This window comes from Acipenser ruthenus, chromosome 42 (genome assembly GCF_902713425.1).
Source record: "Acipenser ruthenus chromosome 42, fAciRut3.2 maternal haplotype, whole genome shotgun sequence".
Classification (NCBI taxonomy): Eukaryota; Metazoa; Chordata; class Actinopteri; order Acipenseriformes; family Acipenseridae; genus Acipenser; species Acipenser ruthenus.
The window spans coordinates 147,823-169,155 of NC_081230.1; the positions used below are offsets into that span (position 1 = coordinate 147,823).

The 21,333-nt window shown below is 39.0% G+C and overlaps 1 protein-coding gene and 2 non-coding genes across 3 annotated transcripts; 2 read left to right on the plus strand and 1 right to left on the minus strand.

Moving 5' to 3' along the window:
• The first annotated feature begins 849 nt into the window (after positions 1-849).
• Positions 850-921, plus strand: trnat-cgu (transfer RNA threonine (anticodon CGU)). Its single transcript has one exon. It is a non-coding gene; the product is annotated as a tRNA-Thr (tRNA).
• An 89-nt stretch (positions 922-1,010) lies between these two features.
• Positions 1,011-1,082, minus strand: trnas-gcu (transfer RNA serine (anticodon GCU)). Its single transcript has one exon. It is a non-coding gene; the product is annotated as a tRNA-Ser (tRNA).
• A 7,931-nt stretch (positions 1,083-9,013) lies between these two features.
• Positions 9,014-19,699, plus strand: LOC117409884 (zinc finger protein 436-like). Its single transcript, XM_059011662.1, has 2 exons — positions 9,014-9,098; positions 16,283-19,699. Exon 2 carries the CDS (start codon positions 16,318-16,320, stop codon positions 17,461-17,463), a length of 1,146 nt encoding a protein of 381 aa, XP_058867645.1. The 5' UTR covers positions 9,014-9,098; positions 16,283-16,317; the 3' UTR covers positions 17,464-19,699.
• The last annotated feature ends 1,634 nt before the right edge of the window (positions 19,700-21,333 follow it).

Consider the following 21,333-nt stretch of genomic DNA (forward strand, 5'->3'; position numbering starts at 1 on the left):
ATACAAAAATGCAGTTTCTGCTCAATTTGTAATAATGCAGTACTTGTTATATGATCCTGACAGTAATCATAATATAATCAGAGCCTTCTGAGGACACAGACGCCGTTACCCACAGCGACTTACAATCGTAAACAAAAATACATTTCAAGAATCACAGTACAAGTATTCATACATATAAGAGCAAGATAAAATGCAATGACTTCAGTTCTAAAAAGTACAAGTATATGACAAAATACGATTCAGTAATCAGAGCAGATAACAGTGTCAGTGATAGTTACATCAGGATAGGATTAAACGCAAAATACTACAGATTGAATAACACTTGTGCAGATTACAGTACAGTAAATGCAGTAGAATAAGGAGCAGATAAGAGCAAGTAAAGCACATTAAGGAAGAGTGATAAAGTGTCCACAGGGAAAATAGGAGTTCTACAGGTGCTGTCTGAAGAGGGGAGTCTTGAGGTATAGAAGTACCAGTTCTTTTGGATCAAAATACGGTTACTGACAGGCTAGTGGACTGAGGCAGTACTGAAACTTTCAGTTCATTATTATGAAAACAATAAATAAAAAATGGGTGTATACTACAGAGTGTCAAGTGTTTTAAAAAAATACTATTTGCAAAATAGTATTTACTCATTTCTATTTAAAATACATGTCTGGCAACCTATTTTCTATTTGTATTTTAAATAAATATGGAGACCAATGTTTTCTATTTAAGGAGTTTCCGAGACTATTTTGCCCATCCTTGGCATTCAGCTGTTAACTGTAAGGTTGGTTTCCAGCCAGATTGCATTTCCGGGCAGCCTTCTCAATAGAGTCCAAGCTTCCGATTTCATTTGCAGTCATGAAGGGTGCGGTGGCCAAGTGGTAAGGCGTCGGTCTCGTAAACCGAAGATCACGGGTTCAATCCCCGTCCGTACCTTGTTGCTGTCTTTAAAACACTATTTGTTACTTGTTCAGCTGAAATGAAAAATTATATAATGCAACTTGTATTTTAATTTAAATTAAAAATGGGGGTATTCGGATTTGAACCGGGGATCTCTTGATCAGCAGTCAAATGCTCTACCACTGAGCTATACCCCGACTCCAACAACACCATTTTCTACGAAGCACAACCAATAGTACTCAAAGAAATGAAAGAAGTTATTTACAAACCGCTAACCAAGATCATGCAACAGTCTCTTGACACAGGGGTTGTACCGACAGACTGGAAAATAGCAAACGTAATACCGATCCACAAAAAGGGAGACAAAACCGAACCAGGTAACTACAGACCAGTAAGCCTGACTTTCTATTATATGTAAACTTATGGAAACTATAATAAGATCTAAAATGGAAAATTACCTATATGGTAACAAATCCTGGGAGACAGCCAGCATGGTTTTAGGAAAGGGAGATCATGTCTAACTAACCTGTTTGAATTTTTTGAGGATGCAACATTGAAAATGGATAATTGCAAAGCATACAACATGGTTTATTTAGATTTCCAGAAAGCTTTTGACAAAGTCCCGCATAAAAGATTAATTCTCAAACTGAACGCAGTAGGGATTCAAGGAAATGCACGCACATGGATTAGGGAGTGGCTAACAGGTAGAAAACAGAAAGTACTGATTAGAGGAGAAACCTCGAAATGGAGCGAGGTAACCAGTGGTGTACCACAGGGATCAGTATTAGGTCCTCTGCTATTCCTAATCTACATTAATGATTTAGATTCTGGTGTAGTAAGCAAACTCGTTAAATTTGCAGAAGACACAAAAATAGGAGGAATGGCAAACACTGTTGCAGCAGCAAAGATTATTCAAATGATCTAGACAGCATTCAGAACTGGGCAGACACATATCAAATGAAATTTAATAGAGAAAAGTGTAAAGTATTGCATGCGGGCAATAAAAATGTGCATTATAAATATCATATGGGAGATACTGAAATTGAAGAAGGGAACTATGAAAAAGACCTAGGAGTTTATGTTGACTCAGAAATGTCTTCATCTAGACAATGTGGAGAAGCTATAAAAAAGGCCAACAAGATGCTCTGGTATATTGTAGATAAATATATTTCTCATAAAAACTCTGGAGGCACGACAACAGGAGATGTGGTAGTTTCTTCCTTATCTAATTCATGAAATGATTCAGCAAAATGTGTTGCAAGGACTTCATACAAGCACATCAGTTCTGTTTTTGAAAGATAACACGATAGAAGGTTACAAAACCAGTAGTTTCACTTTTGTATTGCCAGTACTGTAACAAACAAAACAGTGTCAACTGTTTTAATCAGTGTAGTGCCCTCCCACTTGCTCATCTTAATGACAGGTTGTAAATGATGAGATAGTTAACATTTCCTGAAACTACCACATCTCCTGTTGTTGTGCCTCCAGAGTTTCTATGAGAAATATATTTATCTACTAATGTTGATTTATTTGATCTCCTGGAGTTCTGTATTGCACATGCATGGTACACTGAATATGGTAAGTTGTGTTTGGTAGATTGTTTGTTGACAGATTCAAATCCTTGATCAAACATATGCATTTTAAACGTGGTAATGTTTCTATATGGATGATTGCCGTACATTGCTGTTTGCACTTCCACTCCTCAGAATGTATATATTTGTCTTACATTGTGGTAACCATTCTGAATTTTTGTTTTCAGTACTTACAGGCAGAACTTATTAGAAGAATGTATAACCAATGTGAGTATATTTTAATTTAATGCAACAATAGTTGTACCACATAGATAAGACTAATAAAAAGATTATTTTTGACATGCCTTCTGCAATTCCCTTTACAAATAATTTGCCCCACATTCAATCAATTTTACCTTTTTTCCAGATAAGTTCCATCATTTCTTTTCAGTATGCTTTGGTTTTGGTTGTGGATTAGTAAGCTACAGGCCTTATTACTGTAAGTAACCTTAATACTGCTTTATGGTTTAATAAAGTCTCACAGCGTTGCCACATACTTCATTTCCAAACTAACATAAAAAGCAACAGATTTCAGGATGAAGGAATTGTGGTTATTTTTAGGTTAATCTTACTATTGTTAAAAAGTAAAATAAACATGAGGCAGGGTTAGAGTTTGATGTTTTGTTTTTAGCACCTGTAGAGCAGAATCTTATTCCAGAAATGATGACAACATTTGTGTTTTTCAGCCCTTACTATGCCTATAGTCCTGACTGTGTTTTTCACTTTGGTCTTTGAATTGGTTGGTATGTCCTTAGGTAAGTAGTTGTCTTTTTTGCTTCAACTCAATTCAGTAAAACCACACTCATAATAATGAACTCACTCAGTGCTGCTTTATATTAGGCCTTCCAGCCCACACATCAAGATGCAAAGGAAAAGCATACAACAGAAGTGGTGAATGGATACAGTTTTCTTTTCAATATATATCAATCACTTGTAATGTTTCACTGTTATGTATATATTTTTCTTTTGGTGTGTGTTCCCTGTAGATGCATATTTTGGTTTATGTATTGCCCTTGGTGTTGCACTTCTTAACCTTGATACAAATTATGGTAAGTGGTACATTTTCTCTTGTTTCTTTGTCAAATTTCGAGTCAGTGAGTTTCATGCAATTATCTCTGAAGCATGTACACTGAAAAGCTGAGTAAATCAGAACGGTCAAATCCGTTAGGTTTGGGTAAGCCCTGCTGTGTGGCTAGTTTAAATTTATAAATATTGTTTCTGGATACATACAGTGTAGTTTAAAAAACAAACATAATATAACATTGATATTATGCATAACATATATATATATATGAATGAATGTTTCCACCCCAGTTTACACCTTGTCCTACGGATCCGGTATAATGGCATTTGCTGTGAGAGGAGCTAAACAAAAATACAATTCCCTCTGGTAAGAAAAGACCCATCTCCTACTTCTGAAGCTTCTCAAGTGCAATTTCTGAATATATATAAAGTATGCAGTTAATACACCTTTGACAACTTAACTACCTCATTTTTTTAGGAAAGAATGGTCATCTCATTAACCCATGATGAATGGTAATGGAATACAATTATGATAACTTCAAGTTATTTATTAAATAATTATTATTTTCAAATCAAAGAGCTTGTGATTTTCTCACAGAAATGTTTTTTTTTCCATCCGCAGGTTCATCAAGATGTAATCAAGTCTGTTGTATTAATCATCTTCTGAAGCTGCCACAGGATTCAATCAAACAGCAACATTTGAAAAATCGAATTGGATTATATTTTTGGTCTTTAAAATTCTTTCATCTAAATTTTCATCCTGTAAATATATTTAAAAAGTAAATACCTCTTTTTTTTATTGTGCTGAGAAAACAAAAGTGAAACTATTCAGAGAGTGCTTGGGACTTTCCAGTTGGCACTGTGTGGAAAGACCCATGCACTCAGTGAATAGTTTTGCTTTTGTAGGCCTATTCTCAGTACAATTAACACATTAAAAACTTCTTTATAGGATTATTGCATTTCCAGTATGCAACAAGTGAGGTTAAAGAGGTAACCCTGCAGCTCTCTAATGTTGTGTTTTTATCTGTGTAAATAATAAATCATTCATGTGCAAATTCACATTAATATAGATATAGCAGTGTGGAGTAGTGGTTAGGGCTCTGGACTCTTGATCGGAAGGTTGTGGGTTCAATCCCCAGTGGGTGGACACTGCTGTTGTACCCTTGAGCAAGGTACTTTACCTAGATTGCTCCAGTAAAAAAAACCCAACTGTATAAATGGATAATTGTATGTAAAATAATGTGATATCTTGTAACAATTGTAAGTCACCCTGGATGAGGGTGTCTGCTAAGATATAAATAATATATATTTTCTTTGGTGTTATATGTTCCTCAGTATGTAATCCAGACTTTAATAATCCTCCCCAACACTTGAATTCTTATTCAAAGATCTTTTGTTAGCTCCTTGTTGCTCATGGTTGTCTCTGCACACTAACATACACTATGCAACAAAGAAACCTTCAGGGGAATCCTACAGGAACAGCTGATTTTATTTTAATCTAATCAGAATCACTTCAGTTGATCTCAGGTGAAGGCAAATTATCTTTGTGCATGATTTGAGACGTGATTGCTTAAATCTGAACACAATTACAACCCCCATTATGAGGGGTGTGTACACTTATCCAACCAAGGTGTTTTAGTTTTCCATTTGTAATTCATTGTCAGAAATGTGTGGCCTTTTGCTTTTACTGTGATTTTGTAGGTTACCATGTCCAAATGAAAGTGAAAAAAAGTCTGATTTTCATTTCAGGCCTCAAGGCAACAAACACTAGAAATTTTGAAAGGGTGTGTAGACTTTTGATATCCACTGTGTGTATATATATATATATATATATATATATATATATATATATACAGTATAAACTGTGCTTTATGTCATTCTGTATGGAATTTAAAGGCTTTGAGTGTAATATGACCAATTAAACTCTCCTATGAAATGCCCAGTAACTATTGTTCTTGACTCCTCTGAAGTATGTACATGTGCTCCCAATTTGAAAAATAGAAAAATGGTGCTGGTTTGAAAGCTATTTAAAATTCTCTAAAACTGATTTTAAATGTAATTTCTATTATAAATAATATTTGTAATTTCATTTTATATTAAAAGGCACTGCATATCAACAGGACACTCAGTACTGCATCTCCAGCCTCGCCTCAGCCCTTGTTCGCTATATTTTTAAAATACCTCTTCATAGTCGTGCATACCGATAAATCATCTCTTGATCACTCGTTTTATCACCAAACTCCTCAATAATGCGATCCAAGTCATTATTTTATTACTACAACATCTCAAAAAGCTCGGCAGATGTCTGTGATGTTCTTTGCGCGCTGGATGCAGAAGCAGCTGTCTTGTTTGTTTATGTCCGTGTTATCTATGTGGTGCCGGGTCTATCAGTATTCATGAGATACTTCCTTTATTCTGGTCTCACTCGGCAATTGAATGGTTTTCTCGGCTTTATCCAGAGAAAGAATGACTAGAGACCTGTTTTTGTGTCTTTGTTGATGTCGGACAGGGAAAATTGCGATGTCGGACCAGGTCCGACATAGGACCGCAATGGGTTAAAAATAAATGTGTTAACAATTCAAATTGAACTGATACTGTTCTAAGGTTGGTGTTGAATAAAAAAAAATAACTGAGCGTTTGTGTAATTCGTAATTTCATTGGATGAAGAGCTCCATACAGAGCATTGTGGGGATTGGAGTTATGCACTGGAGATGACCTCATAATCAAAAGGAATAGAAAAAAAAGTAAAAAAATAACCAAAGGCCACATTTACCCGCAAGATACTTTCAAAACAAGACAAATTTGCCTTGAAAACCGCTAATCTGACTGCACTGATCAAGGGGGAGTAGCCTAAAAATCGCTTAGGTGAATTCGTGTAATTTGTTTTAGAAAAACTCAGTATTTTAATTGTCATTCCAGTACTTTTTAGATGTAGGACTACCCCACTGTATGTCAGGTTGGTGGTGCCACCAGCATATTTGACTTCAGCCTTGCATAAACAACATATTGCCATATTTGATGCTATACAGCCGTCTGTGACAGAGTGGTTGCCGTGCGCAGGTGTGGTGACGTCACGGACCAGGAGCACAAAACAATGAATGGCGGGTGAAAACTGAAATTATTAAATAATAAAACAAACAAAAGATTTAAACAAACACAAAACAAAAGGGCATGTTGGCCAAACAAATCTAAATCAAATAAACACACCACAGATACGAGTACCTTCAGGATGGTTCACAGTAAGTAGCAATCGTTTCTTTTTATTTTCCACAGACTTGCAGCTCTCCTCTGACCCTCTCCCCTGAGCGCAGACAGCTGCAGGCTTTTATATTTTGGCCGAGGGGTTAAACTAGCTGTTAATTACCCCTCAGCCATAGTCTGCACAAGTTTAATGAAGATGCGTGACTGTCAGCTGGTTAAATAAATCAGTTGCTGATCAGCCACGCATCCTCACAAGGTTTTTAAAATATTTATGTAGCGGGTTACTACACGGCTTAAATTGTTCGAACAGTCCTGTGACCAAAAAACGACTGTCACTTTGTGTTTAAAGAGGGCAAGGTCCTCTTGTAAACCTTAAAGTTCACTTTAGAATTCAAAATACTGAGGTTCTTTAATTGGGTAATTTTCAGCATGGTGCACCATGCAAGGAGGCAGAGACACTACTGAAGTTTCAAATATAGTTTTATTTTTAAATAGCAAGTGGTAAAAACACAGGAATATTATTGTGCACAATTGTACAATAAATTAAATGGGTTACTAAAGTTAGAATAAATGTACTAATTGCAGACACAGCAATGCTATCAAACGCTCAAGATTCAACCAATTAACAGAGCTCTTAATGGATTTACAAATATTCAGTCTTAACTCAATCGGTGTGTCAAGGCAATATTGTATTAACAGTATTCAATACAACCTTCATTACTGGAGAGGAGAAATCTTCAAGCAGCAACTACAAAACCAAATCCACAAGAAAACAAAAGATGAAACTCAATACAGTAATATTACACAGATCACAGTGAAACCAAATACAATAATATTACACAGATCAGTGAAACTCAATACAATAATATTACACAGATCACAGTGAAACTCAATACAATAATATTACACAGATCACAGTGAAACTCAATACAATAATATTACACAGATCACAGTGAAACTCAATACAATAATATTACACAGATCACAGTGAAACTCAATACAATAATATTACACAGATCACAGTGAAACTCAATACAATAATATTACACAGATCATAGTGAAACTCAATACAATAATATTACACAAACCTCAGTGAAATGAAATACAACAATATTACACAAATCACAAGTAGTATTCAAATCAAAAAGATCAATTCCAAACGTGCAAACCACCACTCACGTTTACCCGATCCTTTACAAGTAGCTAGTATAGAGTATAGAATATCAATATCAGTGGTGTATATCAGTTTTGCAGGTAACCTTTATCCTTAAATAGATTAAGAAAAACCCAGTGGTTTAGAAACAGCAATTATTTAGAGAACATCCTTTTGGAAGTTTAATACCTGTTATAAATCTATTGCACAATATCCACAATACCTCCACAGCGTCACAATATCTAAATCTATTAGTTTAAAATGCAAAAAAGGCAGTAGCATAGATACATATTAGTATTAGTATACCAAGGGGGGGTGGTACCTTTTAAACTGTCTACCATACAGACTAAAACAATTCAAAAGCAAACCATAGCATACAGTACAAAGCAGTGCAGACCTGCAATCACTAAGCGCTGTGCAGAGCGGAGAGTGAGCAGTACTATATAACAAATAAACAAAACATTCAACACTCGCCTCGCAAGACAAGGCTTACCACTACCGGGAACCAAACAGCGAAAACTCAGATGCGGTGCTGCAGCTCACAGGACGCTACTCAGCTGGATGCCAGCTTAGAAAAGCTTGCTTTCAGCACGAAAAAGATCAATAAGAAAACCGACCAAAACAACTACGATGCTCGCTCTCAGCTCTCAGCTCTCAGCTCTCAGCTCTCCGCTCTCACAGTGTGTTCCCCTTCTCTCTGCTAGTTTCCTTCCCCATTTTTAAATGCCACGGGTGCGTATAGGCTTCCTGAAGTTGAACCAATAGCAGGACAGCATCAGCGGTTGCCGAGGTGACAGGTACGCAGACTAATCAAGCACAGGCAGGCAGCATGAAAGCAGATTGCAAGGCTGGGTTAGAGAGACAGGACAACGCTGCAGAAATCCATAACATCAGCACCTGAATGACAGTAAGAGAAGCAAAGAAAAAAACACACACGCCTACCATGCCAATTGGCCTCTTAATTATACATATGAAAGCAGCGATTTTAATGCATGCAAAAATATACAGCCCTACCTAAAAACCTACCTACCTACATATGAGCCCCAAGTAAGATATTAATTTAGCTTTTCAGTCCTATTACTGAGTGTACAGTTAGGAATTGGTTAAACAAACCGGTACTGAACAATTGTAAACACTGGTTTCCCAGATGGGGGGGATCTTTACATCCGCGAAACCGGAAGTTCTATTGTTTGAGCTGCTTGCTGAAAAAGACGAGAAAACAGGAGGAATAGAAGATAAAGAAAGAAAGAAAGAGAAAGAGAGCGGTGAGTTATTGGAATTGAATTCACTGCAGCCGCTGGGAACCCCGTGTGTGGTTCGGGGGTGTGTAATGTGTTCATATTATATAGAGGACCGGGAGTTTGATGCGAGACTCGAGCAGACACAGCAGCGCATTCATTATTATTAAACCTGCTCGCAGACTCTCCGGCGCCGGCACTCTGAGCGCTCTTTGAAACAGACTGAGTTCGGATCGGATTTATATTCATGTTGGGTTAATCAGAGATGAGTATCGGCGGCTCGTCTGTAGTACTGCAGGAGATTTGAATCGCACAGGAGATTTGAATCGCACAGGAGATTTGAATTGCACAGGAGATTTGAATTGTACAGGAGATTTGAATCGCACATGAGATTTGACTTGTACAGGAGATTTGACTTGTACAGGAGATTTGAATTGCACAGGAGATTTGAATTGTACATGAGATTTGAATCGTACAGGAGATTTGAATAGCCCAGGAGATTTGAATTGCACAGGAGATTTGAATTGTACAGGAGATTTGACTTGTACAGGAGATTTGAATCGTACAGGAGATTTGAATCACACAGGAGATTTAAATCGCACAGGAGATTTGAATTGTACAGGAGATTTGACTTGTACAGGAGATTTGAATTGTACAGGAGATTTGAATTGTACAGGAGATTTGAATTGCACAGGAGATTTGAATTGTACAGGAGATTTGACTTGTACAGGAGATTTGAATCGTACAGGAGATTTGAATCGTACAGGAGATTTGAATCACACAGGAGATTTAAATCGCACAGGAGATTTGAATTGTACAGGAGATTTGAATTGTACAGGAGATTTGAATTGTACAGGAGATTTGAATTGCACAGGAGATTTGAATTGTACATGAGATTTGAATTGTACAGGAGATTTGAATTGTACAGGAGATTTGAATCGCACAGGAGATTTGAATTGTACAGGAGATTTGACTCGTACAGGAGATTTGAATCGCACAGGAGATTTGAATCGTACAGGAGATTTGAATCGTACAGGAGATTTGAATCGCACAGGAGATTTGAATCGTACAGGAGATTTGAATCGTACAGGAGATTTGAATTGTACAGGAGATTTGAATCGCACAGGAGATTTGAATAGCACAGGAGATTTGAATTGTACAGGAGATTTGAATTGTACAGGAGATTTCAATTGTACAGGAGATTTGAATCGCACTCGGACGCAGAGTGGTTTTTAACACTAGAACCACCATGTGCTTCAATTTGACGTTTTGAGGTAATATGTAAATAACTCTGTTTGTGAATCCCATGCACATGTTCATTCTTGACTTTTCCTAAATATATGTATTAGATGTCCTAAAATAACAATTTTAAAAGCACTTACTACCTAGAAATGCCAGAGGCGTCATTTTGATGCATATTGGAATACATTGTTTTGTTTTTGTATAGCCTAAAATACAGTCAACCCTCTTTATACCGCGTGGTAAGGGCCATGGGCAAAACTGGGCAATAAGCGAGGGTGGCGTTATAGTGAGAGTCAACCAAAAAAAAAAATAACACAACCTTCTATGTTTGCAATAAATTCAAACGTTTTATTTTTTTAGTTATACAATTACAGTATCTCCAGGCCATTTTAATAAAACATTAATCTTTTTAAAACTACAGTGCTACTTCTAAACACAACAGCAGGTCTACTGGTGATGTTTGATCATCTTTTCCCATCTGTATGAAACATACACGGTTACTTTAGAGGAACAGTTTATACTTAAAATAAAAATAAAGTGTCAAATCACCCAAACAACAATTCCAGAAAAACAAAAAAAGCATTCGGTAGAGTTGATCAAATAAATAAGCGTTGATTGATCCACTTATTGTTCAATTTTCACCATTTTCTGTTCTTACTACAGTAGAGAGAGCCATGTTACAGCAACACGAGAAAAAAACAAAAAATAAGTCACTCTTAGTAAATAGTATTATTAAGGAGTAAATGATAAATTAGAAATAACAAGTTTGAACGGGTGACGGAGCAACGGATTTGCGATAACTAAGTAAATGAATACATAAATTCAGTTAAGTTTTCTTAATGGGGGGGGGGGGGGGGGTGTTGTTGAAGGTTTTTTTTTTTTTTTCAGGTACCTTTCATTTTTTTGAATATACACCAAAATAATTCCACAGAATAGAACTCTCACAAAACAGCAGTTGCTTTTTTATACAACTCAACTCACAACAGAGACGGACAGCCCATCAGCGTAACGTCCACAAAATGATCCAAATAAACATGCAAAAACGTTTTATACAAGCGTCATCGCTGGGCTTCTGGGTAGTGTAGTTTTCAAAGCAATCCATTATTTTTTATAGCACAATAACAGCAGTAAAGACTGTTTGTGCAGTTTTTATTTTATATAAAGTTGCAGTTGCAAAGCAGAATTCCATTCCCAAAATGCCAATTCCGTTCCCAATGCCTAATTCTGCGTTTCCGCAGACCCCTGACCAATTCTCTCCTATTACTGAATTACAAATGCTACATTGAAATTTCGTTCTGTTTGATATTTTATTTTAAAACACTGAAACTCAAAATCAATTATTATAAGGTGACATTGGTTTTATGTTGGGAAATATTTTAAAGAAAAATAAAAAACTGAAATATCTTGCATAAGTATTCAAACCTTGTGCTGTGGAAGCTCCCAGTTTACACCGATGAAAGAAATTGCAGTAATGAGGACACAATTACCTTACCATTGGCCTCCACTTGTGAACCATTAAAGTTGCTGTCACATTTTCTGGATAAAAACCCCACTGTTGAAGGATCATTGGTCAGGCTGTGAATCTGAAGGAAAATGAAGACCAAAGAGCATTCTACAGAAGTTAGAGATAAAGTAATACAAATGCATAGATTAGGAAAAGGGTACAAAATAATATCCAAGTGTTTGGATAATCTAGTGAGCACAGCTGGATCAATAATCAGGAAGTGGAAGCTGTATCACACCACCCAGGCACTGCCAAGAAAAGGCCGTCCCTCAAAACTCAGCACTCAAACAAGAAGGAGACTTGTGAGAGAAGCCACAGAGAGGCCAACATTCACTTTGAAGGAGCTACAGAGTTCAGTGGCTGGGAGTGGAGTAATGGTGCACCAGTCAACCATATCAAGAGCTCTGCATAACACTGGCCTGTATGGGAGGGTGGCAAGAAAGAAGCCGTTACTCAAAAAGTACCATCTGAAAGCACGTCTGGAGTTTGCCAGAAAGCATGAGAGTGACCCAGCTGCAATGTGCGAAAAGGTTTTGTGGTCAGATGAGACCAAGATAGAGCTTTTTGGCCAAAACTCAAAGCGCTATGTGTGGCGCAAACCTAACACTGCCCATGCCTCAAGACACACCATCCCTACAGTGAAGTATGGTGGTGGCAGCATCATGCTGTGAGGATGCTTCTCATCAGCAGGGACTGAGAATGGATGGAGCAAAATACAGGGAAATACTGCAAGAGAACCTGCTTCAGTCCACTAAAAAACTGAAGCTTGGGAGGAAATTCACCTTTCAGCAAGACAATGATCCCAAGCACAAGGCCAAAGCAACATTGGAGTGGCTCAAGAACAAAAAAGTGAATGTCCTACAGTGGCCCAGTCAAAGTCCTGATCTCAATCTGTGGCACTATTTGAAAATTGCGGTCCACAAGCGTCGTGCAACCAACCTGAAAAACCTGGAGCAAATCTGCCAAGAAGAATGGGCCAAAATCACTACGACACTGTGTGCAAAGCTGGTACATACTTACCCCAAAAGACTTAAAGCTGTTATTGCAGTGAAAGGTGGCTCTACCAGATATTAATGTGTGGGGGTTAAATACTTATGCTAGCTAGCAAGATATTTCAGTTTTTTATTTTTCTTAAAAATATTTCCCCAATATATATATATATATATATATAGTACCAGTCAAAAGTTTGAGTACACCTGCTTGAAACCAGGTTTTTAATGATTATCTATGCTTTTAACTGTATAAACGTGTCTATAAACACTTACTATTTCATTACATAATACATGTACTTATATAAGCTGATAATCATAAGTGAATTGCATTCAAAAATGTTATTTTTAAATGAAAATGTAAATCTTGTCAATTTCAATGAAATGGTCCCCCAAAGCAAGGGGATTTCAGTCTGAAGCCCAAATCAGTTAAAAGTCTGAAATGTGTAACTTGTTAACCGAATGCCTCGTGTTGTGAAGCTTTTATTTAGGTAAAGGGCGGCTATTTTTAGGAATCCAAGATTTAGAGACAATTTTCAATTTTCTTGAACATTGCTTTGATACTCCTTATGTTTTCTTTTGTATATTGTATTCATTTTCAAGTATTTACAAGTATTTTCTCTGGTATATATATATATATATATATATATATATATACAGTACTGTGCAAAAGTTTTAGGCAGGTGTGAAAAAATGCTGTAAAGTAAGAATGCTTTCAAAAATAGACATGTTAATAGATTATATTTATCAATTAACTAAATGCAAAGTGAGTGAACAGAAGAAAAATCTACATCAAATCAATATTTGGTGTGACCACCCTTTGCCTTCAAAACAGCATCAATTCTTCTAGGTACACTTGCACAAAGTCAGGGATTTTGTAGGCATATAGTCAGGTGTATGATTAAACAATTATACCAAACAGGTGCTAATGATCATCAATTCAATATGTAGGTTGAAACAGAATCATTAACTGAAACAGAAACAGCTGTGTAGGAGGAATAAAACCGGGTGAGGAACAGCCAAACTCAGCTAACAAGGTGAGGTTGCTGAAGACAGCTTACAAGACACAAGGTAGTTATACTGCATCAGCAAGGTCTCTCCCAGGCAGAAATTTCAAGGCAGACAGGGGTTTCCAGATGTGCTGTCCAAGCTCTTTTGAAGAAGCACAAAGAAACGGGCAACGTTGAGGACCGTAGACGCAGTGGTCAGCCAAGGAAACTTACTGCAGCAGATGAAAGACACATCATGCTTAGTTCCCTTCGCAATCGGAAGATGTCCAGCAGTGCCATCAGCTCAGAATTGGCAGAAAACAGTGGGACCCTGGTACACCCATCTACTGTCCAGAGAAGTCTGGTCAGAAGTGGCCTTCATGGAAGACTTGCGGCCAAAAAGCCATACCTCCGACGTGGAAACAAGGCCAAGCGACTCAACTATGCACAAGAACACAGGAACTGGGGTGCAGAAAAATGGCAGCAGGTGCTCTGGACTGATGAGTCAGAATTTGAAATATTTGGCTGTAGCAGAAGGCAGTTTGTTTGCCGAAGGGCTGGACAGCAGTACACGAATGAGTGTCTGCAGGCAACAGTGAAGCATGGTGGAGGTTCCTTGCAAGTTTGGGGCTGCATTTCTGCAAATGGAGTTGGGAATTTGGTCAGAATTAATGGTCTCCTCAATGCTGAGAAGTACAGGCAGATACTTATCCATCATGCAATACCATCAGGGAGGCATCTGATTGGCCCCAAATTTATTCTGTAGCATGACAACGACCCAAAACATACAGCGAAAGTCATTAAGAACTATCTTCAACGTAAAGAAGAACAAGGAGTCCTGGAAGTGATGGTATGGCCCCCACAGAGCCCTGATCTCAACATCATCGAGTCTGTCTGGGATTACATGAAGAGAGAGAAGCAACTGAGGCTGCCTAAATCCACAGAAGAACTGTGGTTAGTTCTCCAAGATGTTTGGGCCAACCTACCTGCCGAGTTCCTTCAAAAACTGTGTGCAAGTGTACCTGGAAGAATTGATGCTGTTTTGAAGGCAAAGGGTGGTCACACCAAATATTGATTTGATGTAGATTTTTCTTCTGTTCACTCACTTTGCATTTTGTTAATTGATAAATATAAACTATTAACATGCCTATTTTTGAAAGCATTCTTACTTTACAGCATTTTTTCACACCTGCCTAAAACTTTTGCACAGTACTGTATATGTATATATATATATATATATATATATATATATATATATATATATATATAGTTCTGGAAAAAATTGAGACCACTGCAATATTATCAGTTTCTCTGGTTTTACTATTTATAGGTATGTGTTTGGGTAAAATGAACATTTTTGTTTTATTCTATAAACTACTGACAACATTTCTCCCAAATTCCAAATAAAAATATTGTCATTTAGAGCATTTATTTGCAGAAAATGACAACTGGACAAAAAAGATGCAGTGTTGTCAGATCTCGAATAATGCAAAGAAAATAAGTTCATATTCATTTTTAAACAACACAATACTAATGTTTTAACTTAGGAAGAGTTCAGAAATCAATATTTGGTGGAATAACCCTGATTTTCAAGCACAGCTTTCATGCGTCTTGGCATGCTCTCCACCAGTCTTTCACATTGATGTTGGGTGACTTTATGCCACTCCGGACGCAAAACTTCAAGCAGCTCGGCTTTGTTTGATGGCTTGTGACCATCCATCTTCCTCTTGATCACATTCCAGAGGTTTTCAATGGGGTTCAGGTCTGGAGATTGGGCTGGCCATGACAGGGTCTTGATCTGGTGGTCCTCCATCCACACCTTGATTGACCTGGCTGTGTGGCATGGAGCATTGTCCTGCTGGAAAAAACAATCCTCAGAGTTGGGGAACATTGTCAGAGCAGAAGGAAGCAAGTTTTCTTCCAGGACAACCTTGTACTTGGCTTGATTCATACATCCTTCACAAAGACAAATCTGCCCGATTCCAGCCTTGCTGAAGCACCCCCAGATGAGTCCAATTTTCAGCTTTGCCCAACACCTGGTCGTCTAATGGTTAGATGGAGACCTGGAGAGGCCTACAAGCCACAGTGTCTCGCACCCACTGTGAAATGTGGTGGAGGATCGGTGATGATCTGGGGGTGCTTCAGCAAGGCTGGAATCGGGCAGCTTTGGCATGAATCAAGCCAAGTACAAGGTTGACCTGGCCAGCCCAATCTCCAGGCCTGAACCCCATTGAAAACCTCTGGAATGTGATGAAGAGGAAGATGGATGGTCAGAAGCCATCGAACAAAGCCGAGCTGCTTGAATTTTTGCGCCAGGAGTGGCGAACCTGGGGAAAGTGTCCTGTGCTCAAGTGTAAACGGGGGATCAAATGAGAAGAATTTTTTGAATCGTGAATCGAACCTAAGCCCATTCAGGTTAGAGTTGTTAAGTGTAAACACACCGATAGAGAACAGATCGTAATACTTCATTTCATTTTCTGTTTTCAGGACTGCCTTATCCTGGTGAAAACCAAGGAACAACGATGGACTGTGTTTACATTAAACAGGAGGAGGTTCTGGAATTAGTCCCTATCTGCATTAAACAGGAGATGCCTGAACTGGAGCCTGTCCACATTAAAGAAGAGACTGAACTGGAGCCTGTCCACATTAAAAAGGAAAAGACTGAACTGGAGCCTGTCCACATGAAAGAAGAAGAGACTGAACTAGAGCCTGTCCACATGAAAGAAGAAGAGACTGAACTGGAGCCTGTCCACATGAAAGAAGAAGAGACTGAACTGGAGCCTGTCCACATTAAACAAGAAGAGACTGAACTGGAGCCTGTCCACATGAAAGAAGAGACTGAACTGGAGCCTGTCCACATTAAAGAGGAAGAGACTGAACTGCAGCCTGTCCACATGAAAGAAGAGACTGAACTGGAGCCTGTCCACATTGAAGAGGAGTCTGTTGACTTGTTTAAGGATTCAGAAAACATATACCAGCCAAGGATATCACATCAGTATACTGAATGTAGGAAGAGCTTCATTCGGTTAGGAAGCCTAAAAGCACACCAGCAAATTCACACTGGAGAGAAGCCTTATCACTGTAGTGAATGTGGGGAGAGCTTCACTCAGTTAGGAAGCCTAAAAACACACCACCGAATTCACACTGGAGAGAAGCCTTATCACTGTGCTGAATGTGGGGAGAGTTTCAGTCGGGCAGGAACCCTACAAAGACACCAGCGAATTCACACTGGAGAGAAGCCGTATCACTGTAGTGAATGTGGGGAGAGCTTCAGTCAGTTAGGAAGTCTAAAAGTACACCAGCGAATTCACACTGGAGAGAAGCCGAATCACTGTCATGAATGTATGGAGAGCTTCAGTCAGTTAGGAAACCTAAAAAGACACCAACGAATTCACACTGGAGAGAAACCGTATCACTGTTTTGAATGTGGGAAAAGCTTCACTGACAAAGGAACACTAAACAAACACCAGCGAATTCACACTGGAGAGAAGCCGTATCACTGTGCTGAATGCGGAGAGAGCTTCGGTCGCTTAGGCAGCCTAAAGAAACACCAGAGAATTCACGCCGGAGCCAGCCTCCCCCCCTCCCAGTCCCTCACCTCTCCATCCTGCTTGTTTGTGTGTGTGGAGAGCTGTCTGATTCCTTGTGTCTCTCTCACCCTACAGTAAATGAAGGGAGTCCCCAGGAGTGAGAGCCAGCCTGAATCCAGAGACACTGAGAAGGGGAGCGTGTCAAACTGAAGGAGACAGACCCATTCTTTCAGAATGAACTGGAGAGCCCTGGGATTCAGCTCCACTCCTGCCCCTGAATTGGAAATGAAACTCACTCATCATGCTGTGAGGATTTAGGACAGAGTTACAATTATTTGTTTCAGGGATGGAAATAAGACTTCAATTGCATAGCAGTTTGATCAGTTTGTTACCTGTACACTGTGGCTAATCAAGCTGCCAGTGAAACCTGGAATGGGCAAAACTGCTATGCAATAGGAGTCTTATTTCCATCCCTGCTTTGTTTTATTTCAAGTGGTGCAAACTTTACACTGGAGCAAAAGCTGTTTTAGTTTTGAATGGATTTGAATGAATGAATCTGCTCTGCTTAGTGTTTAAATACTGAGAAACTCCAAGCTTGTTGTATACTGGAGTCCTGTTTCAGTGCAATGGGATTGAAATACAATTCCTATCGTTTTAATGGGTAGATTGCTGTGTGTGCAATTATTATGACAGACCCACAATATTAGAACTGTATAAATACACTGTAAACCATGAAAGGTTTGCAAACAAATTTTGCATGCATTACTAATCTGCAAAAACATACATGCTGCAACATTACCATTATTACTACATTCATAGTTTGTAAAGTTTATGAATAATTGATCTAAACAATCTGCAGGATGAAGTTGCCTCAGACTGGTTGACAGTAACAGAGCTGGTGCTTTTGTGGAATCACCATTAGCTGTTTATTCCTTTTGGGCAAAATATGTCTAGTTTGCTTGTATTTTGTAGCAGTATGATATCATTAGAGTGGCAATGCAGTACATTCTAAGGCAGGCTTCGTTATTTATAAAGGATTTCATTGACATTGAGTTTGAGTTCCTGTATGTTTTCCAGTATCTGTGTGTATAAAGGGCACATTATTATGTTTCCATTACCTCTGTATGTAAAAGGTTTGTCATTGTTTAAACTGTCAATGATTCCTGAGATAGATCTGCAGTGGAACTGAACAAACCCAAGGGAGACATTGAAAAATACAAGCTTGTCAAAGGGGGAGATGCTGCTGCAGGTTTGATCATACTGGCTTCATGAAATGAGAAATGGAATTCCTTTGCTAGTGTATCATGATGTAAGCCCTGGAGTGTGGGCTCAGTCTTCATGAAATGAGAAATGGGATTCCTTTGCTAGTGTCTCATGATGTAAGCCCTGGAGTGTGGGCTCAGTCTTCATGAAATGAGAAATGGAATTCCTTTGCTAGTGTATCATGATGTAAGCTCTGGAGTGTGGGCTCAGTCTTCATGAAATGAGAAATGGAATTCCTTTGCTAGTGTCTCATGATGTAAGCCCTGGAGTGTGGGCTCAGTCTTCATGAAATGAGAAATGGAATTCCTTTGCTAGTGTATCATGATGTAAGCCCTGGAGTGTGGGCTCAGTCTTCATGAAATGAGAAATGGAATTCCTTTGCTAGTGTATCATGATGTAAGCCCTGGAGTGTGGGCTCAGTCTTCATGAAATGAGAAATGGAATTCCTTTGCTAGTGTCTCATGATGTAAGCCCTGGAGTGTGGGCTCAGTCTTCATGAAATGAGAAATGGAATTCCTTTGCTAGTGTATCATGATGTAAGCCCTGGAGTGTGGGCTCAGTCTTCATGAAATGAGAAATGGAATTCCTTTGCTAGTGTCTCATGATGTAAGCCCTGGAGTGTGGGCTCAGTCTTCATGAAATGAGAAATGGAATTCCTTTGCTAGTGTCTCATGATGTAAGCCCTGGAGTGTGGGCTCAGTCTTCATGAAATGAGAAATGGAATTCCTTTGCTAGTGTATCATGATTTAAGCCCTGGAGTGTGGGCTCAGTCTTCATGAAATGTGAAATGGAATTCCTTTGCTAGTGTCTCATGATGTAAGCCCTGGAGTGTGGGCTCAGTCTTCATGAAATGAGAAATGGAATTCCTTTGCTAGTGTCTCATGATGTAAGCCCTGGAGTGTGGGCTCAGTCTTCATGAAATGAGAAATGGAATTCCTTTGCTAGTGTATCATGATGTAAGCCCTGGAGTGTGGCTCAGTCTTCATGAAATGAGAAATGGAATTCCTTTGCTAGTGTATCATGATGTAAGCCCTGGAGTGTGGGCTCAGTCTTCATGAAATGAGAAATGGAATTCCTTTGCTAGTGTCTCATGATGTAAGCCCTGGAGTGTGGGCTCAGTCTTCATGAAATGAGAAATGGAATTCCTTTGCTAGTGTCTCATGATGTAAGCCCTGGAGTGTGGGCTCAGTCTTCATGAAATGAGAAATGGAATTCCTTTGCTAGTGTCTCATGATGTAAGCCCTGGAGTGTGGGCTCAGTCTTCATGAAATGAGAAATGGAATTCCTTTGCTAGTGTCTCATGATGTAAGCCCTGGAGTGTGGGCTCAGTCTTCATGAAATGAGAAATGGAATTCCTTTGCTAGTGTATCATGATGTAAGCCCTGGAGTGTGGGCTCAGTCTTCATGAAATGAGAAATGGGATTCCCTCTGTGTCCTGGAATTCCTTTGCTAGTGTATCATGATGTAAGCCCTGGAGTGTGGGCTCAGTCTTCATGAAATGAGAAATGGAATTCCTTTGCTAGTGTATCATGATGTAAGCCCTGGAGTGTGGGCTCAGTCTTCATGAAATGAGAAATGGGATTCCCTCTGTGTCCTGGAATTCCTTTGCTAGTGTATCATGATGTAAGCCCTGGAGTGTGGGCTCAGTCTTCATGAAATGAGAAATGGAATTCCTTTGCTAGTGTATCATGATGCAAGCCCTGGAGTGTGGCTCAGTCTTCATGAAATGAGAAATGGAATTCCTTTGCTAGTGTATCATGATGTAAGCCCTGGAGTGTGGGCTCAGTCTTCATGAAATGAGAAATGGGATTCCCTCTGTGTCCTGGAATTCCTTTGCTAGTGTATCATGATGTAAGCCCTGGAGTGTGGGCTCAGTCTTCATGAAATGAGAAATGGAATTCCTTTGCTAGTGTCTCATGATGTAAGCCCTGGAGTGTGGGCTCAGTCTTCATGAAATGAGAAATGGAATTCCTTTGCTAGTGTCTCATGATGTAAGCCCTGGAGTGTGGGCTCAGTCTTCATGAAATGAGAAATGGAATTCCTTTGCTAGTGTATCATGATTTAAGCCCTGGAGTGTGGGCTCAGTCTTCATGAAATGTGAAATGGAATTCCTTTGCTAGTGTCTCATGATGTAAGCCCTGGAGTGTGGGCTCAGTCTTCATGAAATGAGAAATGGAATTCCTTTGCTAGTGTCTCATGATGTAAGCCCTGGAGTGTGGGCTCAGTCTTCATGAAATGAGAAATGGAATTCCTTTGCTAGTGTATCATGATGTAAGCCCTGGAGTGTGGCTCAGTCTTCATGAAATGAGAAATGGAATTCCTTTGCTAGTGTATCATGATGTAAGCCCTGGAGTGTGGGCTCAGTCTTCATGAAATGAGAAATGGAATTCCTTTGCTAGTGTCTCATGATGTAAGCCCTGGAGTGTGGGCTCAGTCTTCATGAAATGAAAAATGGAATTCCTTTGCTAGTGTCTCATGATGTAAGCCCTGGAGTGTGGGCTCAGTCTTCATGAAATGAGAAATGGAATTCCTTTGCTAGTGTCTCATGATGTAAGCCCTGGAGTGTGGGCTCAGTCTTCATGAAATGAGAAATGGAATTCCTTTGCTAGTGTCTCATGATGTAAGCCCTGGAGTGTGGGCTCAGTCTTCATGAAATGAGAAATGGAATTCCTTTGCTAGTGTATCATGATGTAAGCCCTGGAGTGTGGGCTCAGTCTTCATGAAATGAGAAATGGGATTCCCTCT

Excerpts from the sequence above, each read along its gene's own strand:
- LOC117409884 (XM_059011662.1), top strand. The coding sequence starts at position 16,318 with ATGGACTGTGTTTACATTAAACAGGAGGAGGTTCTGGAATTAGTCCCT.